Here is an 18477-nt window from a genome sequence, read left to right on the forward strand (position 1 = left end):
GGCCTAAGGGATGGACCTTACCTCCTCCCAAATGAGCAATTCATATTTTACTAGCCTTGGTCTCTATCACTGACTTCTGGAGGGGGTCAGAACTAACCCCTTGGTACCTGACCTCATGAATTCACATATGTGTTACCATCCTACCTGAGTTCTATCTTTTCTTCACTTGTCTGCCTGAGTACCATTATAGGAAACATCAGTTCAAGCTTCTCTGCCTTTTGGTTTTCCATGACACAGGGAGAAAAGCAGCAGAGTTGAGTCCTGTTGGCAGCCCAGAAGTCTACATGTGCAGCCCTGCCAGAACATAGTAACTGATAGTGGCTGTTGGGGAAGGGAGTGCTAAGTGAGCATGATAAGAATTATGGATTAGCCTTCTCTGTTGTACGTTTATCGGGCTGTTACCTTGTTAGGATTTTTGATTTTTTAGACTTTTTTTTAGACAAATGAAATTACTTCATCTATTGAAAATAATTCTTATTTTGGAGAGGTTTGAGAAGTTGAAAGGATCAGAGAACAACATTTGCAGTCCTCCTTCTTATTAATTATGTGACCCAGAAGTTGAAGGTAGTCTGAATGAACAGCAACTATAATTTCAGAGATTTATTACCTTTCATATTACCCAGAAATGCATTAAAAAATCCATGACGAGAATTTGATAGTTACAGTTGTGATCTTATCATACAATATACAATACAATATAACACTGTGCTAGGTAGAATTACTCATATGGTATTCATTTCTGAATCAAAACTCTATATAAACATTATGTATATATAACTGATTCGTTAGAGAAATAATCAAAACAAAGATCAAATTGGAAGAACAAAGATGAAAAGACAATGTATACAATTAAAACAAGTTCAATTTGATTTTTATAAATAAGCTATTGATATCAAAAGATAGGAAATGGATAAATGAGCAAATATTGATTGACAAAGACTATCATCATTCCTTATTGAAATTTAACCAACATAAATAGCAATCACTCCAAGGATGAGTGCAACACAGGAACCATCTCAGCCAGCAAATACTTGATCCCTTTGCCATAAAGAGTGAAATGGCATCAAAAGATACACCAGTTTAAAATATAAAATCTTACAAAGGATTTCAGTGGAATTTTATGACTCTCATAAAAAAATGAGAAATAGTGAAAGAAAAAAGCTTGAAAAAAATCATGAGACCTGATTAATTCATATCATAATTAAAAACTATCTCAGAATGAAATTAGGATAACTAATAAAAAGTAGAAAAGTGTCAGTATTTCTCTAACAATTTTCTCTATCAATGATAACAGATTCCTTCCCTTTTTGACATAACCTACAGATAAATTCATAACACAACTGTAAAATTATTAAACTACAACAAAATATAAAATTAATATAGGACTTTTCTTTTACAGATTTAAATCCAAAGCTTTCACCAACCTAACATAAGATTTTGTACATAGTAGATTTCAATAAACATTTGCTAACTAGAAAAAAAATAAAGGATGAGGCCTCATGTTTAATATTTCCTATAAAATGGACATTACCAGACATAAAAAATACATTAAAACTTTGTTTAACCAGAACTCAACTAAATTCCTCATACAACTAAAATTCTTGTGGCTTTCTACTTTGGGGAACAAACTGCATGTACAAAATGTTGTCCATATCAGGATCCTTTGTTTTGTTTTTTAAAAGCAACTTCTGTGTTCTATCCTTGAATCAGTATAATTGGATTTGCAATACCTTAAGAGTGTTATGTAAATAAGTACTGTGGCCCTGCTAACCCGTATGCCAACTAACATCTCTATCAAACATTTATGAGAACGATCCACATATGTACCAAAGGTATACTTAAAAAGAAGAGGTAAACTCAGGCAAATGAAAGCAGACCATACCTTTATCATCACATAATTGATTAAAAAATGCTGAGAATACAAAATCCTACTGTTCTTATTATTTATAATCAACTTTTTTAAGAAAACTCCAATCATACAAGATTCCTTAATAGATGAATCATCAAAATTATGGGTCTGTCTGTTATTTAAACTCCTTGACCATGTGGCCCCAACTTTTATACATTGCTACCCTTTGTGCATGAACTACAGAATATCCAAATTGGCTTTCCTGTTGCTCTAAGCACTGAGCACTATCTCTAAACCCCCCGCTTCTGCATGGGACTTTGCTCAGGCAGCATGTATTCCCTCCTTACTTCCACCTCTTAGAATTCTTCAAGGCTCATCTCAAACAGCCCTTCCTATGTGAAGTTCTTCCCGATTCCCTTAGCACCTAGTGTTCCCCTTATACTCCCCTGTATTTTGTACATGTATCTATATCATCTTTCCTGACTGGAGGTCAGGGACTGTTTCATTTTGTTTTTGTAGCTCCAGCGTAAGCACACTGTGGGCCCCTTATTAAATATTTGTTGACTGATTGTATCACCCAAAAGACAATGGGGAGAGCTAAAATAAGTATACATAGGAAGTGTTCAACATAATTATGTCAAAGAGATGTTTTAATTAGTAAAAGAAGAGGGGAACTCATGTAGGAAGAAAAGGGATAACAGACTGACAACCCACTATTGTCCAAGCATCTACATGTCAAGAGTTAGAAGAAAACCCCCAGTATGTTGGATGGTCCACTGAAGAGGATTTCTGGCAGGCTCTGAGAGACAGTTGCATAGTAAGGCAAGAAGCAGCTGGGGAGGAGGCCTTACTGAAGTATAAGGGGAATCAAAGTATTAAAAAAAAAGTCTTAAAAATGAGCAAGTCCATCGTTGGTGTGACAGGATACAGATACAAACATTTTGGAAAACAGTATGCAATAAGAATCGCAGAACTTTTACCATGTGATTCCATAATTTTATCTGTAGGCAGCACAGCGGGAGTCAAGAAGACCTGAGTTCAAATCCAGGCTTAGCACGTCCCAGCTGTGCGACTTTGGGCAAGTCACTTAACTGCCTCAGTTTCCTTATAATAAGCTGGAGAAGGAAGTGGGACACTACTCCAGTATCTTTGCTAAGAAAACCCCAAAAGGGATTATAAAGAGTCAGACACAACTAAAATGACTAAACAAAAATTTTTTACTACCTCAAAAAATATCATAGAAAGAACCTATCTGTATAAATGTGTGCATAGCTACTTTATCAGCAAACAATTGTAAAAAAGCTACATAATATACCTAACAATTAGAAAATGTCTGAATAAATTATGGTTTATTAATGTAACAATATTATGGTGTTGTAAAAAATAACTATGAAACACAAGAAAATACAGAAAGACCTCTCTGAGGGTTAAGAACGTAATCAGCAGACCCAGAACGCTATAAACACTGAGCACAATATTAAAGAAAAAAAGGACAACAGAGCCCAAAGTGGTCCTACTTCAGACAGGTCTGGTACATAACAAAACCTAGAGCATCTCGTTTGCTTCTTTCTTATTTCCTATCACTTTTGGCTCTGCTGTGTCAAAAGGCTAAGGGACCTGGTAAGAGTCTGGCCTCTTGTTTCGATGTCTGATTGTTTTTGTTCATGGTTAGTAAGGTAATGTTTTTAGCTAAGATCTGCAGTTCCATAGGTAAAGGAGCCTCCCAACAAGGTAACTACCTCACTCTCTGTGATCAGCAGCTGTTTGAGTCTTAAGGTCTAAAGTGTCTCAGTGGCTAGAGCACTAAGAGGCTAAGGGGGTCACCACCAGGGCTTTCTGATCCCGCTCTGTCACAGCAACTCTCAAGATTTTAAAATAGGAAGAAGAAAAGGCCTGGATTGGCACCAGATGACAAAGAGTTTACTAGGGAAACTTAGCACCTATTGTAAAGGCAGGCTTCCATAACTGGATTACTCAGAAATCAAACTACAAGGTGTTAACAGGAAAGTTAAGCTATTGTTTTTTAATCATAAAGAGATAGAGGTTAGAAATACTAGAAACATAGCTCATTTCTATGTAGTCTGGTCACTGAATAATCCAACTATGGAAGCCGGGCCTTAAAGGAGGTACTGTACTTCCTTGTTAACATCGTTATGTGGTACCATTCCAGAGCTTTTCTCAACCTTAACTAAAAGAAGTTCTAGCATTTTACCTAGAAGAAGAGGAAGAATTGTTAGAATACTAGAGTGGAAGAAGCAATATGACTCCATTTCTTTCTTTTTGGGGGGGAGAGAGGAGGAAGGCAAGGTAATTGGGGTTAGGTGACTTGTCCAAGGTCACACAGCTAGTAAAGTGTCAAGTGTCTGAGTCCAGATTGGAATTCAGATCCTCCTGACTCCACCGCCGGAGTCAGGGCACCACCTAGCTGCCCCAATTTCTGAGAAATTTCCCTACAATAGCTTAGTAGTACCCATGCTCTTCTGATATTACTAAAAGAGCCAATTTTTCTAACACAAAAATTGCTTTATCTTGCCTATGTGAGCTCTAAATTCTAACAAATGGAGACTTTTCAATACCGCTCACATTATTAGCTACAATTGGGAAATGATAAGTACCAAAATTAACTTTATGTTTAGTGCCTAACATATTATCTAATGTTTTGTGTGTGTAAGAGTGTTTGCCTTCCAAATGCTATTTTGATTTAGGTTAACATGAATTCCAACCCAGACAAATACAGAAGTAAAAAAAAAAAGGCATACTTGATATGGATAATATTAGTTTACATGTACATATGTCTTCAGATAGAAAATGTTTTCACATGTATTCACAATCAACTTATGAAGATGGCAGTGCAATACCTAGTGTCCCCATTTTACAGAAAGTAATATGCTGAGAGGTGTGACTTACTCATGGCTATGCGACTACTGAGGAACAAATCAGAAACCAAATTCAAGTCTTCTAGATAATTCATCTTCCTCTTCCTTTCTCAAGCCCAGGCCGCTCTCTTTTGCCTTCTCCATCAGAACACACGACCCTCCATCTCTCAGCTCCGGGCATTCTCTCTGGCTGTCCCCCGTACTTGGAAAGTTACCCCTCCTCTGTTCCCACTACTGGTTCCCTGGCTTCCTTTAAGTCCCTGCTAAAATCCCACCTTCTACAAGAGGCCTCCCCCAACTCCTCTGAATCCCAGTACCTTCCTTCTGTTAATTCTGTACATATTTATTTGCATGTTGCCCCATTATTAGACTGTCCTGCCCTTTCTGAGAGCAGGGACAGCCTTTTTGCCCTCTTTCTGTCTCCCTATCCTCTAGCACACAGTAACTATACTTAGCACAAAGCAAGTGCTTAACAAATGCTGACTGAATGACTGATCATGCCCCCAAAAACTTCCTCACTGGAAAATCTCACCCATCTGCAGGATGGAATCAGAGATGGTACTCAAACCTCACCACTTCTGCCCCTCTGTCTGGAAGATAGGCAGTGAGTTCCATTTAAGTTGGGGGGGCTCAAGGCAGCCATCTTGTCATTTCCTGAAACAGGTGCATTCTGACTTCTCCCTCATGTCCCTGGCTAGGAGCTGGACCTTTCTCTCCCTCCCACCCTCTTTGAGTTTTCCTTTGGTAGTGCTGTCTTCCCACATCAGACTGTAAGCTCCTTGAGGGTAGGCATTAACCTTTCTTTTTCCATATCCTTGACATTTAGCAGCACAGTGCTTGCCACATAGTAAGTACCCAATAAATATTTGTTGACTGAGTTGAGCATTATCTATTCATGACCGGATGTTGACTCTAGGAAAACTGACAATAATTAAAATCTGGGCGTAGTCATCTACCCATCCTCTCCAAATCCTAAAATTTAAATTTAAATTGACATTTATTGCTATCACTTCTGAATAAGTACAATGGGCCAAAATACATAGGTGGATGAAGACAAGTCAAAGCCTATTCCAAGGCACTTCCTTTTTTTTTTAAATGTAGTTCCATCACCTGGAACAAGGAAATCTTTTTTTTTGTTATACTGAAATTGGGTTGTACAGAAATTGTTTACAACTAAATGTTATCTGTAAAGGCACAGAATCGAAGAAGGAAGGGATTTTAGAAGTCATATAATCTAACCTCTACTTGAGGCATGAAGTAATTCCACCAAGCAGTGAAGCAGCCATTCTCTGAAGAACAGTGATGGGAAAATCACTTCTAGAAGCATCAAATTCCATTTTCAAAAAGCTATTAATATTTATTTACGGCTTACACTTACATCTGTACTTTAAGGTTTATAAAACACTTTCTATATGTTGTCTCATCTGATCCTCACAACAACCCTCTGGGGTAGGTGCGATTCTTATTACCATTTTGCAGATAAGGAAATTGAGGCTGAGACAGATTATGTCATTTGCCCAGGGTCCCTCAACTAGTAAATTTCTGAGGGAGGATTCCAACTCATGTTGTGCTGAAAGAAGTCTAATACTAGCTACTATGCTATCTAACTGCTTGATTTAATTAGTGAAAACCAATTATTTAAGCCTGAGTTACTAAAATTATGTCAGATAATAAGCAGTGATCTTAATCAGAAAGTGATGAGGCCAATCAATGTTACATATTATACCGTTGGAAGGAAAAATAAACAACCTAGTTATATTACTTGTCCAAACTGCCTTTGGCTGGCAGAACTTGAACACTGGAAAACTGGCTGCTAAAAGACTCCAAAACCGATTTAAGGCAAAAATAGAATTAACTCTTAAGTATACTTGGTCACAGACAGGTGGTGAAGTGGGTTTAGTGCTTAGGAGTCAGGAAAATTCACCTTCCTGAATTCAAATCCTGCCTCAAGACACTTACTATGTGACCCTGAGCACGTCACTTAACCCTATTTGCCTCAGTTTCTCAACTAGAATGATTGTAAAAATGAGCTAGAAAAGGAAATGGCAAACCACTCCAATATCTTTGCCAAGAAAACTACAAATGGAGTCATGAAGAGTCAGACTCAACTGAACAATAATAAAAAGTTGGTCATCTGAAACACAGAAACAGTAGAAAAGGAAATTATTTGTTAAGATTCAATTTACAGGGGATAGAAGGCTAGACCTGGGGTCAGAAAGAGTGGAGCCCAGATTTGGCCTCCGCCTTTCCTAGCTGTGTGACCTTGGACAAGTCATTTCACTTCTATCCTCCTCGGGTTCCTTATCTATAAAATGTGGATAAATTATAGCGCCTACCTCACAGGGAGATTGTGAGGATTAAAGGGAATATGTGTAAAATGTCCTTAGCACAGTGCCCAGCACAGAGTAGGAACTTAACAAGTGCTTATTTCATTCCTTCCCACTACGCTGTTTTAGAAACACACACAAAAAAACGAGAAATTAAACAGGTTTGATTCGTTTTTTTCCAGGTCAAGGACTAACACATACGGGTTCCCCTCATTTAATTTTTACCCTTCCCATACACAACTCACCTCCACTAACAAAGATCCCAAAACCCTGCCTTCCTCTTTCTACCTACTTAAATAAAATTCATTGATATATTTTATTTTTAAGTCAGTTTTTTTCCTCAAACATACTTGATTCCCCTCCCCCCATATACACACACTCTCGATAATCCACCCTTACGTTAAAGAGCAACAGTTAAGCAAAACCAGCCTATAAGACACTCATGTTACACAAAACCTTCTGTTCCCTAAACCCAAAAGTGCTTCATCATCTATTCTCTGGACCCAAGACTGGTCATTACAATGACCACTACATTGCCATAGTCCTAATTTTCTAATTTAGACTTTCTTCATTTTCCATCAGTTCATAAAAGCTGACCGTGTTATGCTGAATTCCTCAGTGCTATATAATTTGTTCAGCCATTTCCACGATCGATGGGCAGCCACTTTGTTTCCTACTTTTTTGCTACCACAGGAAGTACTTCTACGAATATTTTATTATGTATGAGACCTTTCTGCCTTTGACATCCTTAGGACACAGACCCATTAGCCCCACCTGCTTTTCGATACGGTTAGTCCAAGGAAGAATAGGGAAAAGGGAGAATTACTGGACTTTACATTTAAGATGCCTATCTATTTGGGAGCTATATGCAATATTTTGTAGGATCTGCCTTCTTTACTTTTTAGTACCAACAGCAGGAACATCTAAAGGGGAAGTTTTTGATATTATTTTTGCAAGAAAGAACAATGAAGATTAGGCTGGGTGTGGTACTAGCAAAGTGGTCATAGGTTGCTCTCAGGCTTTATACAAGTTAGATCTAAATGAGATAAAAAACAAAACCCAAACAAGCTATATTCAGATGAATATGGATTAGCACCACTAAGTAAAAACTTTCTATCTAGAACCATACATGGTACTACAATGCAGTAGTGAAAAATAATAATCATACCTCATCTCACAATGATTCCTTATTTTTCAATGCCCACTAGGTATTCAAATAATGCTTCTGTATAAGACTCTCACTCAACAAATGGAATTAATAGTTATTAAATCCTACTGTGTAAATGACAGTGAACTGGCCAGAAGGGCCAGTCCTGGAGTCAGGATAAGCTAGAATTAAGCCCTCCTTCTGCTACCTAGATGACCATGGACAAATCATTTGCCTAGGTAACTAAGACTTTAAGTTAACAATTGTTACCTGACCTGTTAGTAGTAAGTAAGTAGTAGTAGTAAGTAAGCACTAAATAGTAAGTAGTAAGTCTCTATAATGACAAGCCCAATGAAATCATGTGTGTGTGTGTGTGTGTGTGCGCGCGCGCGCATATGTGAGGGGATTATAAAAAAAGGAACCAAGTAACTGTGCCAGGCACAAGAAATACAAAACAAACAAATCTAAACCCTGTCTCAGAATTCTAATTTAATAAGGGGTTGGGTACACAGTATAGAGAAATTGGGGTGGGGAAGGGGGAGAACCCTATGATACAAGGAAAAAGTCAGGTAAGTACAAAAATAATGAAGTCAAGGACTGAGATACTGGGGGGAGCAGGAAGTGGTAGCATCACTTCATTTGGAGAGAAAGCCTTTATGGGGGAATCTGTGTTGGGACTGGAAGGGACTTCCAAGATATGGGGTAGGTTGGGGTGGCAGAGAAGATAGGAAATTCATCTCAGGTATGGGAAACACTTGGTGCCAAATTATCCAATGAACACAATACTGACTGTGCCTAGGAGCTATGAAAACTAAAGGTTCTATGAAAAGAATTTCAACTATACTAGTAACCAACACTGACAAACATATAATTTCATACATAGCCACTATGTTATCTGGGAAAAAATTATTTAAGATATTTAAGTTTTCTATTAGTAAGCCAAGTTGCCAGAAGAGGTTATGTGACAGAAGGAGCTGGAAATTAAGGACATAGGGCCAAAAAAATCACAAATCCAGAGCAGAAAGGGACCTCTGAGGGCCATCTGGTCCAACACTTCAACTTAATGATTAAAAAGAGACCCAAAGGTCACACAGGTAGGAAGCATCAAGGGGCAGGATCTGAAGTGAGGTCCTCCAACTCGAGAGGCAATTTTTTTTTTTTTTTACTGTATCATGCTGTCTCTTTAGAGGAGAAAACTGAAGGATCTGCAGGGTGTGAAAGTGAGAAAGCCCAGTGACTGAATTTGGGGAGAAATATGGGAGAACTGGGAGAAGAAATGAAGAAAGGAGAAGAAAGAAGAGATCAATCTACAGGAAGAAAAGGATTAAGAAGGATCTGAGAAGAACACAAAGAAGAAAAACTAGTTGCAAAGGCAAGATCTGTAAGAAAAAGTAAATGAAACTAATCAGTTAACAATAGAGTGAAAGGAAGAAAGCTGAATGTGCATGTCAAGTTATTAAAAGGTGTAAGTGTAAAATCACATAAGGGAATAAAACTCTAAAGAGTTGTTAAAGACTATAAACTACCAGTAAGAATGGACAACAAGTATAATTTTGCAATGATCGCCACTAAAGATACTATGATTTTCTTTCTCCCAATGCCATATGGCTGCTACTGAGACTTAAGAAATAAATTTCCATTCAAAATTACTTAAGTCAAACAAGAGTTTACACTTTAAATAATCATCATCCTAGGATAAGGATCAGTACTAACTAATTAGAATAATGCCAGGATGCTGTTATAATCTAATTGGAAATGTGAACAGAGTTCTTAAAGTAAGATTTAGGTTAGTAGATAGAGTTCAAGTTCTGCCTTTGGAACATGCTGGTCATGTGAGCTGGCAATTCACTAAACCTTTCAGTGAACCTAAACAACTCTCTGAAGACTATGTTACAGGGAAAGTGCTTATAAGCATTAGAGGAAGTTCTTAAACAGAAGTTACTTACTGAGACAAATCATTGGATCAATAGGGGAAAAAAAAAAGGTTCAGCATTTTAGAGCTGAAAGGGACCTAGAATCAGAAATTTTCCCAGTGTGTATGTGGGCAAGTCCCTCAGGAGTTGGATCACTGGTTGGGGCTACTACTCCTGGCTGACTGGGCCTGGTTGTGTGAATCTCTCTGTGCCTCAGCTGCAGCATCTGTAAAATGAAGACCCTGAGTCCTATGTTCCTTCTTGCTTTATAATCCTAAAATCCCTAAGGGGTCAAGGGTGAGAAGATGGGCAACATCTTGGTCTCCAACACATTCACATCTACCCTTCATCTATGACAGCCCACTATATTCCCCATCTCCACCTTTTTTGCCATAAGGTATAATCTCCCAACCTTCCCCGTCCCTCATGGAACAAATAACCTAACCAGCCCCAAGTATCAGCAGTTTGGGGCAGGAGCCACTAAGAAAATCTCTAACATAATCACCAAGAAAAGAAGTTGCTAATAGAAGTATACGATCAAGAAAGTCTGGAAACCACTGAAGTAGCTGATGGCTAAGATCTCTGTCAGTTGTCCAAGTCCTAAGAATTTTCATAGCACTTGTTCTGTATTTATAACTAAGAGTAATAGTAGTTACACAGTAACAGGAATAAGGATGGGGGTTAGGGCACAGGGAGCTCCTGGATGAGTAAATCTCTCCTACTATAAAGCAAGTCAGCACCTTCTCTGCAACTTAAACGTCTTAGAGCATTGCCTGGGCACTGAGGGGTTAAGTAACTTGCGCAAAGACTAGATCCAGTGGGTGCCAAGGGCAAGGCTATAGGTCTTCCTGGCCCATAGGCCAACTATCTATGCCCTACAGCTTACTGACTGTCACATAACAGTACACATTTAATATAAATTGGTTGCTCTGCATCATAGGTTTCAAGAGGATTCCAGGATAAAAGAAATTCTGATTTTAATAAACAAATATAAAATTTCTCTGTTATCAAAACTTTTGCTAAAGTTGTTAACACAGGTAGTCTTCCTTAACTACACCTACAACAGCTCTCTCCTTCTGGACTGCTTCATCATCCATCCATTCATTCATTCATCATTCATACTGACTGCTTTGTGATAACTCATTTGCTTATCTTGAATCAATCAAAAGCATTTATTAAGGACCTACTATTTAGCTGACATTACTGAGAATTAAAAAAAAAAACAATCACTGCTCTCCAGGAACATACTCTAACAACAGAGACATGTAATCTGTTTCTACAAGATACAAACAACAGAGCAGATACAAAGTAACAGGACCAGAAGAGGTTCCTGCAGGCGTTGGAGTTTGGTCTGAGTCTGGAACTTTGGAATCTAAGCCGACAATGGACAGCACTTCATGTGTGAGAAACTCGGAAGCCAGCAGAGTGGGCCCTCGGAATGGGCATGAGGGTGTAAGGTCTAAGAATGCTAGGATGAGGGCCCGGGGTGTCAAGCTCTTCTGAATGGCAACCAGAGGGGTTGATATCTGACATCAGAGGGACTGGGGAGTGATTCAGTCAGATGTGTACTTCAGGAAAATCACTTTGGTGCCTGTCTAGAGAGACTCTAGCACAAATTAGAGGTGAGGAGAATCTGAACAAGGGGTGGTTGTGGGAGTGGAGTGAAGAGGACAGTGTTAGAGATGTGAGAGAGATGGAAACAAGAGTTTCCTTGAGTAAAACAAGGATCTGAACTTAGTGCTGTGCTGTTTTAACACTTTGATGGTGAAAATGATGGTGTACCTGGCATGCTCATTAGATATGAACACTCACAAAATAGGGGGCAACAGTCAGAATCTTTATAGACTACAGCATTAGACTGAATCTAATCAGATGAAAGCTAATATGAAAATGCAGTCTTCCTGAGGCAGCACAGTAGAGTGGATAAAAGTTTTGAGGTTAGGAGTCAATAGGACCCACTTTCTGGATACTTACTAGTTACGTGACCCTGGGCAAGTCACTTAAGTTCTAGACATTGCAAACAGCTCCCTAAGTCTTGTCAACTAAGCCATGCAGAGATTAGATCTGCTGAGGGTGTTCCCATAGGTTCCGTCTGAAATCACAGGCCCTTCTTATAAATAGTCTTATAGATACATTTCACATATAATGTAAGGAAGCACAATTAGTTTGAAAGCGAAAAAAAATCTCAAGTTTTTTGCAGGTTGTAAATTCAACATGAATTAACAGTGTGCTGTGACTGCATTGAGAGTTACAGCCTCAAAGGACACAGAGACAGTTCCACTGTGACATGACTTGGTACAACCATAGTTCCATACACCATATCATAGGAAGGATATTGAGAATTAAGAAAGTGTCCAGACGAACATAACCAATCAAGTGACAGGCATTTTTAAAGAGATTGCTATGTGCCAGGTGCCAATCAAAGACCTTGAATTCAAATCATATGATGGACCTGAAGGAAGCGGAAAGATTTTGCCCGCAGAAGAGAAGATTTTGGAAAGACACTGGTACAGTGGAAAGAGGGCTCATTCTGGAGGCAGAGGACTGAGGCCTGTCCCCAAGGCAGGGATTTCACCCTCTCTATGCCTCAGTTTTTTCATTTCTAAAATGAAGAGATTGGTCTAAATGATTTTCACTTGTCCCCTTCAGCTCTCAGACATGACAGTTCTTTTTTAAGGACTTGAAAGACTGGCATATGGAACAGGAATTCATCTTGTTTGGCACCAAAGGGCAGATCAAAGTTGCAGAGGTAAATTTATCCCAAAGTGGTGAATTTGCCTAAACTGGAATGAATGGCTTCAGGAAGTACTGATTCCTCCTCACTGGAAGTTTTTAAGCAAAGGCTGAAAGACCACTTGTCCACAATGTTGTAGAACAGATTCTCTTCTATGAAGGGGTTGGACTAACTGGCCCATGAGGTCCCTCCCAACTATGAAAACCTGTGATTCCATAACTGGGCAGGGATATCTATATTTCTCCCATTCCCTACCAGATCCTTATGAAAAAGACCTTTATCAAATATTTGTTGATTAACTCAGATTTTCCAAATCTCCTAACTATAAGTTGCTTAAGCTCCTCGGGTCTCAGTTTCCTCAGCTGTAAAATTAAGGGGTTGGACTAGGCGATTTCTCAAGAGTTGCTTCCAACAGTAACAAGTAGCCGATTTTAAGTAGCTCAAGTTAAAAAAAAGTTAAACTTTCATATCCTTCAAGGAATGGAGGGTTAATGAGCAGTTAAGTAGCCACAAGACCTCCCCCGCCCACCCAAAGGGCGAGGAAGCAGGGGGCACCGGTACTCAATCAATCCTGATTTTCTTTCCTATTCCCCTAGTTCCTGGGTAGGGTTAAACAGCCCCGCACTTCTGAGGCCTACCTCGGGAGTGACACGACAAGTAGCATCACTTCGGGGACAGACTGCACCAAGAAAAGCGACCTCCGTTCTGGAGGCTGGGAAAGGACAGGTCACTTGGACCCCCTACAACGAGACCCGGACCCTTCCGGGCTCCGGGCCGGTTTGCGGTCACTTCTGGCTCCCAGGGGGCACTGCCCTCTCTGGGGGAGCCCGGGAGGCCACCGCTCCCAGGCCCGAGGGCTCGCCTCTGGTTCTCCCGGCTCCTCAGGGAGCTCCCGGGCATCTCGGCACGGATCCCCGCGCTGGGGGCCGGGCGAGGCGGCCTCGGGCGCCCCAGAGAGCGCCGTGGAGGGGGAGGGGAGCCGGGCTGCGGCCGCAGGCCCCGCGGGGGTGTGTCGGGCCGGACTGGGCCGGCCAGGGCCGGCGGATTCACTCACCTCGGGCCGTGGGGGACGGGTAGAGCTTCTCCGCCTTGTGCAGGAAGCGCAGGGCCCGGTCTCGGTTGCCGGCCTCCAGCGCTTCCCGGGCGATCTCGATGCATTTCTCCGCCTCGTCCCGGTTCCCCTCCATGGCTCGCTCCTTCTTCCGTTTCCTCCGGCAGCGCAGCGAGAAGGGGGCGGAAGCCAGAGCGGCGGAGGCGGAGGCGGAGGCGGGAGGGCGGGCCGGGGGAGGGGGCGGGCAGGGGCGGGGCGCCCGAGGTGGGAGAGGGGACCGGGCCGGGCCGGGCCGGGCCGGTGCGGGGGAGGGGTCGCGCAGGGGCCGGGCGGACTGCAGGCCTCGGAACCGGGGGGCGGGCAGCTCCGCCTCCTCACGGGCGGCCTCCCGAGCCTGCGGCGGCGACTAAGCCTAGGGCAGGCTGCATCCCGGACCCCGACCCCGGCCGGGGACTAGCGCCCAGCTGGGCCTGGGGCAGGCGGCGCAAAGGTTGCCGAGGCGGGGTTGTCGAAACGTCCGAATCCGCAGAGCGAGGCTGAGAGGGCGCAGGAGCCAGGCGGAGCCTACCAACGGGGACCCGACGGCGGGGGGGGACGGGTGGTACCACCGAGCCCCCGGGGGCGGGGGGAGGGACAGGCCGTCGCCACTGCGGCGCCGAGCACGCAGACTACTCTGTTCCTGGGCTGGGCGGGAGGGCCGGCCCCTCTCCACACGCGTTGTCCATATCCCGTCCAGCCCCGCCCCCCACGCCGACAGTCCGGACCCCGGGGAGGTGGCGGGGATGGGGTGACTGCAATGTAGGCCGTTTAGGATTTGGGGAGGCCCCTCGCCGGGGCGTTCGGGGTTGTCATTTACTAGGGGGCGCTAGGAACCCTGTTTCCCGGCCGAACGTCCCCGAAGCGCACCCGGCCTAGGGTGTGGAGTTACCGCATCCATGGTAACTCGAGACTGGCGTGCCGGAGGCGGGGCCAACAGAAGGCCCGCCCCCTCGCTCCGCCCTCCAGCCCGCAGTCACCGCCCACATACCATGTGCTATGTAGGCTAGAGTCTCTTTAACCCCGGCCCCGGCTAGCTTTACCTCCCCCAAATACCGTTTTGTCCGGATTTAAAACAGTTGATAAACCCCCAAACCTAAAAATGCAAATGTGCCACTAGCTGGCCAGAAGTTTTAACAAAAATTGCTTTATTGGTCCACTGCAGTAAATCGAGATGTCTGTAAAACCACATATTGTAGTTTCACTGTAAGACTTTGGAATATGCAGCACGAAGAGTTTATGACTGTTGTTTACTGATGATCAATATAGCTTTCGCTAGTCAGCCTGAAACCTTATCCCAGTGCAACTGACTTTTTGAAGGCTGTTCAAGAAGTACTACTACATTGGCAACAAGCCCTCATAGAACTACTCATAATTTTGGACATTCAGGTATTTCCAAAGACCGGTAGTAAAGAACCAGTGATCAACTGGTGAAGTCTTCTATCAACTAAATTCAAAGATCCATTGAAACACAAACCATTAAAATTCAGGATTTCACTGTGAAATCCTGATTTGCACCTGTTTTTCCTACAGTGTATTCAAATGTGTATATGCACACATACATGCACGCACACAAAACAGTACAAAACCTTAAGAATCTTGAGTATAATAGCACAAATATCTCAAGTCCAAGACTAAAGCTAAATATTCACAACTAAATGTTTAGAAAACCTGAAAAACTCCCATACTATATTTGGTAAAGAAACTAAGATGTGACAAGTGATTTTGTGAACACTAGTCTTTTATAAAAAGAAATTCTATACAGGTATATAAGACTCATTCATTATTAATAGCTATCATCCTTCCTTCATAGGCCGCTATCTATAGTTTGGTCTACTTCATCCAAGGATTATGTTTCAGGATGAATAGCCTATGTCTCCACCTACCATTAATTTTGTGATAAGCTATACCACCATCTTTTGCTTAAGATGATGTCTGGCAAAGTTATGACAGTGGGGACGGAGGTACATAGGTATGTACACAAACTGAGGAGAAGACCCTGTTGACGAACTTCTCAACCTTTGATAAAAAGTGTCATAACTTTTAATAATTTTTAATGCATCTTCTATTTCTATTAGAGCCACAGATGTATTTGATTTGCTTCTGGTTGAACTTATTTTGTATTCTAGTTGATCAGGAGAAACCTATGTTTAAGTTACCAGGCCTCCTATTTTCAAATGGCTCATTTGAGTTAAGATTATTTGGATCCAACAGACCTAAGTCTGTGCTACAATACACGAAAATTCAAGAAACAAACTTGTTTTGGATATGACCTTTATTGAACTTATCCACCAGAGTGTAAATAAAAGTCTGTACAAAACCAAATGTTTGTTACTATAACTTCTGCATCACAATTAATATCCAAACAGATTTTTAAAAACAGTCAACTCAATCAAAACCCACTACTTCAGAATCAATAGCTTCTTTGAAGCCACAGTAACACTTAAATATGGTTAAGACTTCAATGCAGAAATTTGGTTAGCTGGAAAGCTAAGTAAGCTTCCAACTTAATCAAAATAGAATTACAAAAAGGCAAAATTGTGGTTTTCACAGAGATACAGTCCACTGGAAATCACCAACACTGGACAGTTGTTAAGAGTATTTAGAGTCCTGAGATAACATGGAATCCAGGCATCCTTTAAACAGTCTTCTGTTGTCCTTTCTTTCCAATCAGAGATTTATGGATGTGTGGAATCACACCTATAAGAGTGTTAGAGGATTAGAAGCTTTCTTTTTTTTTAAGGTTCCATGCAAGTTAACTATTTAAAAGCACCAAAAAAGAATCTCTATTTGCCCTTCTTTAGGTTCTTAACTAAAAGGTTACTTTGTCCAACTGCCATCGAGAGTAGACTCTATCTTGTTAATCCAGTTTGTTTCAGGGAGCTTCCACACACAGTACAAACTGCCTGAATATGAAGGGGCTCTCAAAGTCACTCGTGATTCCTACGCAAGAAGCAAGCGCAAGCCCGACCCAAACTTTGCAAGGTAGGTAAGTGGGCTACGTACCACCCCCGGCAATGGTGGCCTTAATCAGCGAGTCCAATTCCTCGTCCCCACGGATGGCGAGCTGCAAGTGGCGAGGGGTGATGCGCTTCACCTTCAAGTCTTTCGATGCATTTCCTGCCAGCTCCAGGACCTGCGTGGGGAGAGCCGGGATGCGGTTGCCGTCACCGCGTCCCGCACCTCCTCGGCTCTGCTCCGTGCGGGCGCCCCTCCCCGCCCCCCCCACCCCCGCGGCGCCCGGCCCCCTCACCTCTGCAGTCAGATACTCCAGGATGGCTGCGCTGTACACGGCGGCCGTGGCGCCCACGCGTCCGTGGCTCGTCGTCCGCGACTTCAGATGCCGGTGAATGCGGCCCACGGGGAACTTGGAGAAAACACACCCCCGAGAATGCACAATTAAGATCCGGCCGGGCGGGGCCCCTCCCGCCAAATCCCGACCCGGGCACACGTGACTGCCCCGGCCCACGCGCGAGGAGACCCGCCCGCCCGCCCGGAGGGGCCATCCCCACTGACCTGCAAGCCGGCCCTCTGCGAGCGGGAAACCGCCTTTGTCTTGGCCTTTCCGGAGTCCTTCCCAGCCTTCCCGCCAGCCTGGAGGGGGCACACACCCATGCGGGCGGGAGGAGGGGGCGGGGGTGGAGGCGCTCAGCCCGGCCAGGACCCCTCCCCCTCCGCGGGGCCTCCCAACGCCCGGCCGGAGCATGGCCCCGGGCGCGAGCGGGCGGGAGGGGGGGCCGGCGGCGCTCCACCAGCCGCGCGCGGGCCGCCGGGAGCGCGCGCCGCCGCGCACGCGCGCCACCAACCGTCGCCGCCGCCACGAGCCCGGAGGCGGCTCCCTCCCCCCAACCGTCCCCCTCTCCTCTCCGAAGCCGAGCAGGCGCGCGCGCGCGCGCCCCAACCGCCGCTCCCCTCCCCAGTCCCCGGGGGTAACGGCGTCCTCCCCCGCTCCCCTCCCCCTTCTCCAGCCCGCGGAATCCTTCAGGCCCCTGTGCTAAGTTTACCATTTTGAGTTAAGCGTGAACCTCTCCCGCACACACGCTCACGGCCGAGAGTGGACCAAGCAAACACCCGGGCAGAGATCCCGCCGGCTACTGCTCTGGCGCACCGCGATTCAAACTGCGCTGTCTCCCGCCTTCCCCGCTCCCTTTATACTGCAGAATGTTCCCTCATCCGGGAACTCGGATCGCCCCCCGCACCAATGGCTGCCACTCGCCCTGGAGACGCGTCCTCGCCGCCTCAGCCAATGAGCTCGAGAAGCCGGAGGACGTGGGGGCGGGCTTCTCGTCGCTCTAGCGAGAGCTGGTGTCAGGGTGGGGGCGGGGCGGGGGGGGGAAATGAAAGGGAAGGCCGGAGGAAGGGAGGGGGAGAAATGGAGCAAGCGAAGGCGCTCCCGCAGAGCAGCCAGCCAGCCGGCGTCACGTGACTGGGGGCGGCGCGGAGGAAGGGCGCGCGCCGAGGCTCCCCGCCGGGGCGCCCGAGCCTGCCGGGCCCGGCCGACTCCCTTCCCCCACGCCCTTGACTCTGAGACCGGCCAGCGTCGC

The 18477-nt window shown here is 44.0% G+C and overlaps 2 protein-coding genes across 4 annotated transcripts in view; both read right to left on the reverse strand.

The window, feature by feature from the left end:
• Positions 1–14134, reverse strand: part of DNAJB14 (DnaJ heat shock protein family (Hsp40) member B14) — an 84000-nt gene extending 69866 nt beyond the window's left edge. Inside the window, exon 1 of one of the 2 annotated variants that reach the window (XM_072623282.1) lies at positions 13901–14134. In XM_072623282.1, the coding sequence (XP_072479383.1) occupies positions 13901–14033 (133 nt within the window). In that variant the 5' untranslated portion in view covers positions 14034–14134. The remainder of the gene's footprint in view (positions 1–13900) is intronic. The other variant, XM_072623283.1, reaches the window with a different exon arrangement.
• A 2056-nt stretch (positions 14135–16190) lies between these two features.
• On the reverse strand, positions 16191–18251 carry H2AZ1 (H2A.Z variant histone 1). 2 transcript variants are annotated; one of them, XM_072623285.1, is made up of 5 exons: positions 17938–18251; positions 17450–17527; positions 17187–17300; positions 16940–17069; positions 16191–16633 (listed from the first exon to the last, which is right to left on the reverse strand). In XM_072623285.1, exons 1-5 carry the CDS (start codon positions 17938–17940, stop codon positions 16572–16574), a joined length of 387 nt encoding a protein of 128 aa, XP_072479386.1. In that variant the 5' UTR covers positions 17941–18251; the 3' UTR covers positions 16191–16571. The 2 variants fall into 2 exon arrangements, with proteins under 2 accessions (XP_072479386.1, XP_072479385.1); XM_072623284.1 differs by lacking the exon at positions 17938–18251 and having other exon boundaries at positions 17450–17563.
• Positions 18252–18477: the final 226 nt, after the last annotated feature.

This window comes from Notamacropus eugenii, chromosome 7, assembly GCF_028372415.1.
Source record: "Notamacropus eugenii isolate mMacEug1 chromosome 7, mMacEug1.pri_v2, whole genome shotgun sequence".
Lineage (NCBI taxonomy): Eukaryota > Metazoa > Chordata > Mammalia > Diprotodontia > Macropodidae > Notamacropus > Notamacropus eugenii.

Excerpts from the sequence above, each read along its gene's own strand:
- H2AZ1 (XM_072623284.1), bottom strand. The coding sequence starts at position 17,548 with ATGGGTGTGTGCCCCCTCCAGGCTGGCGGGAAGGCTGGGAAGGACTCC. Across the intron at positions 17,301-17,449 it reads CGCAGAGGGCCGGCTTGCAG|TTCCCCGTGGGCCGCATTCA; the intron begins GTCAGTGGGGAT and ends GTTTTCTCCAAG. Across the intron at positions 17,070-17,186 it reads TGGAGTATCTGACTGCAGAG|GTCCTGGAGCTGGCAGGAAA; the intron begins GTGAGGGGGCCG and ends CTCCCCACGCAG.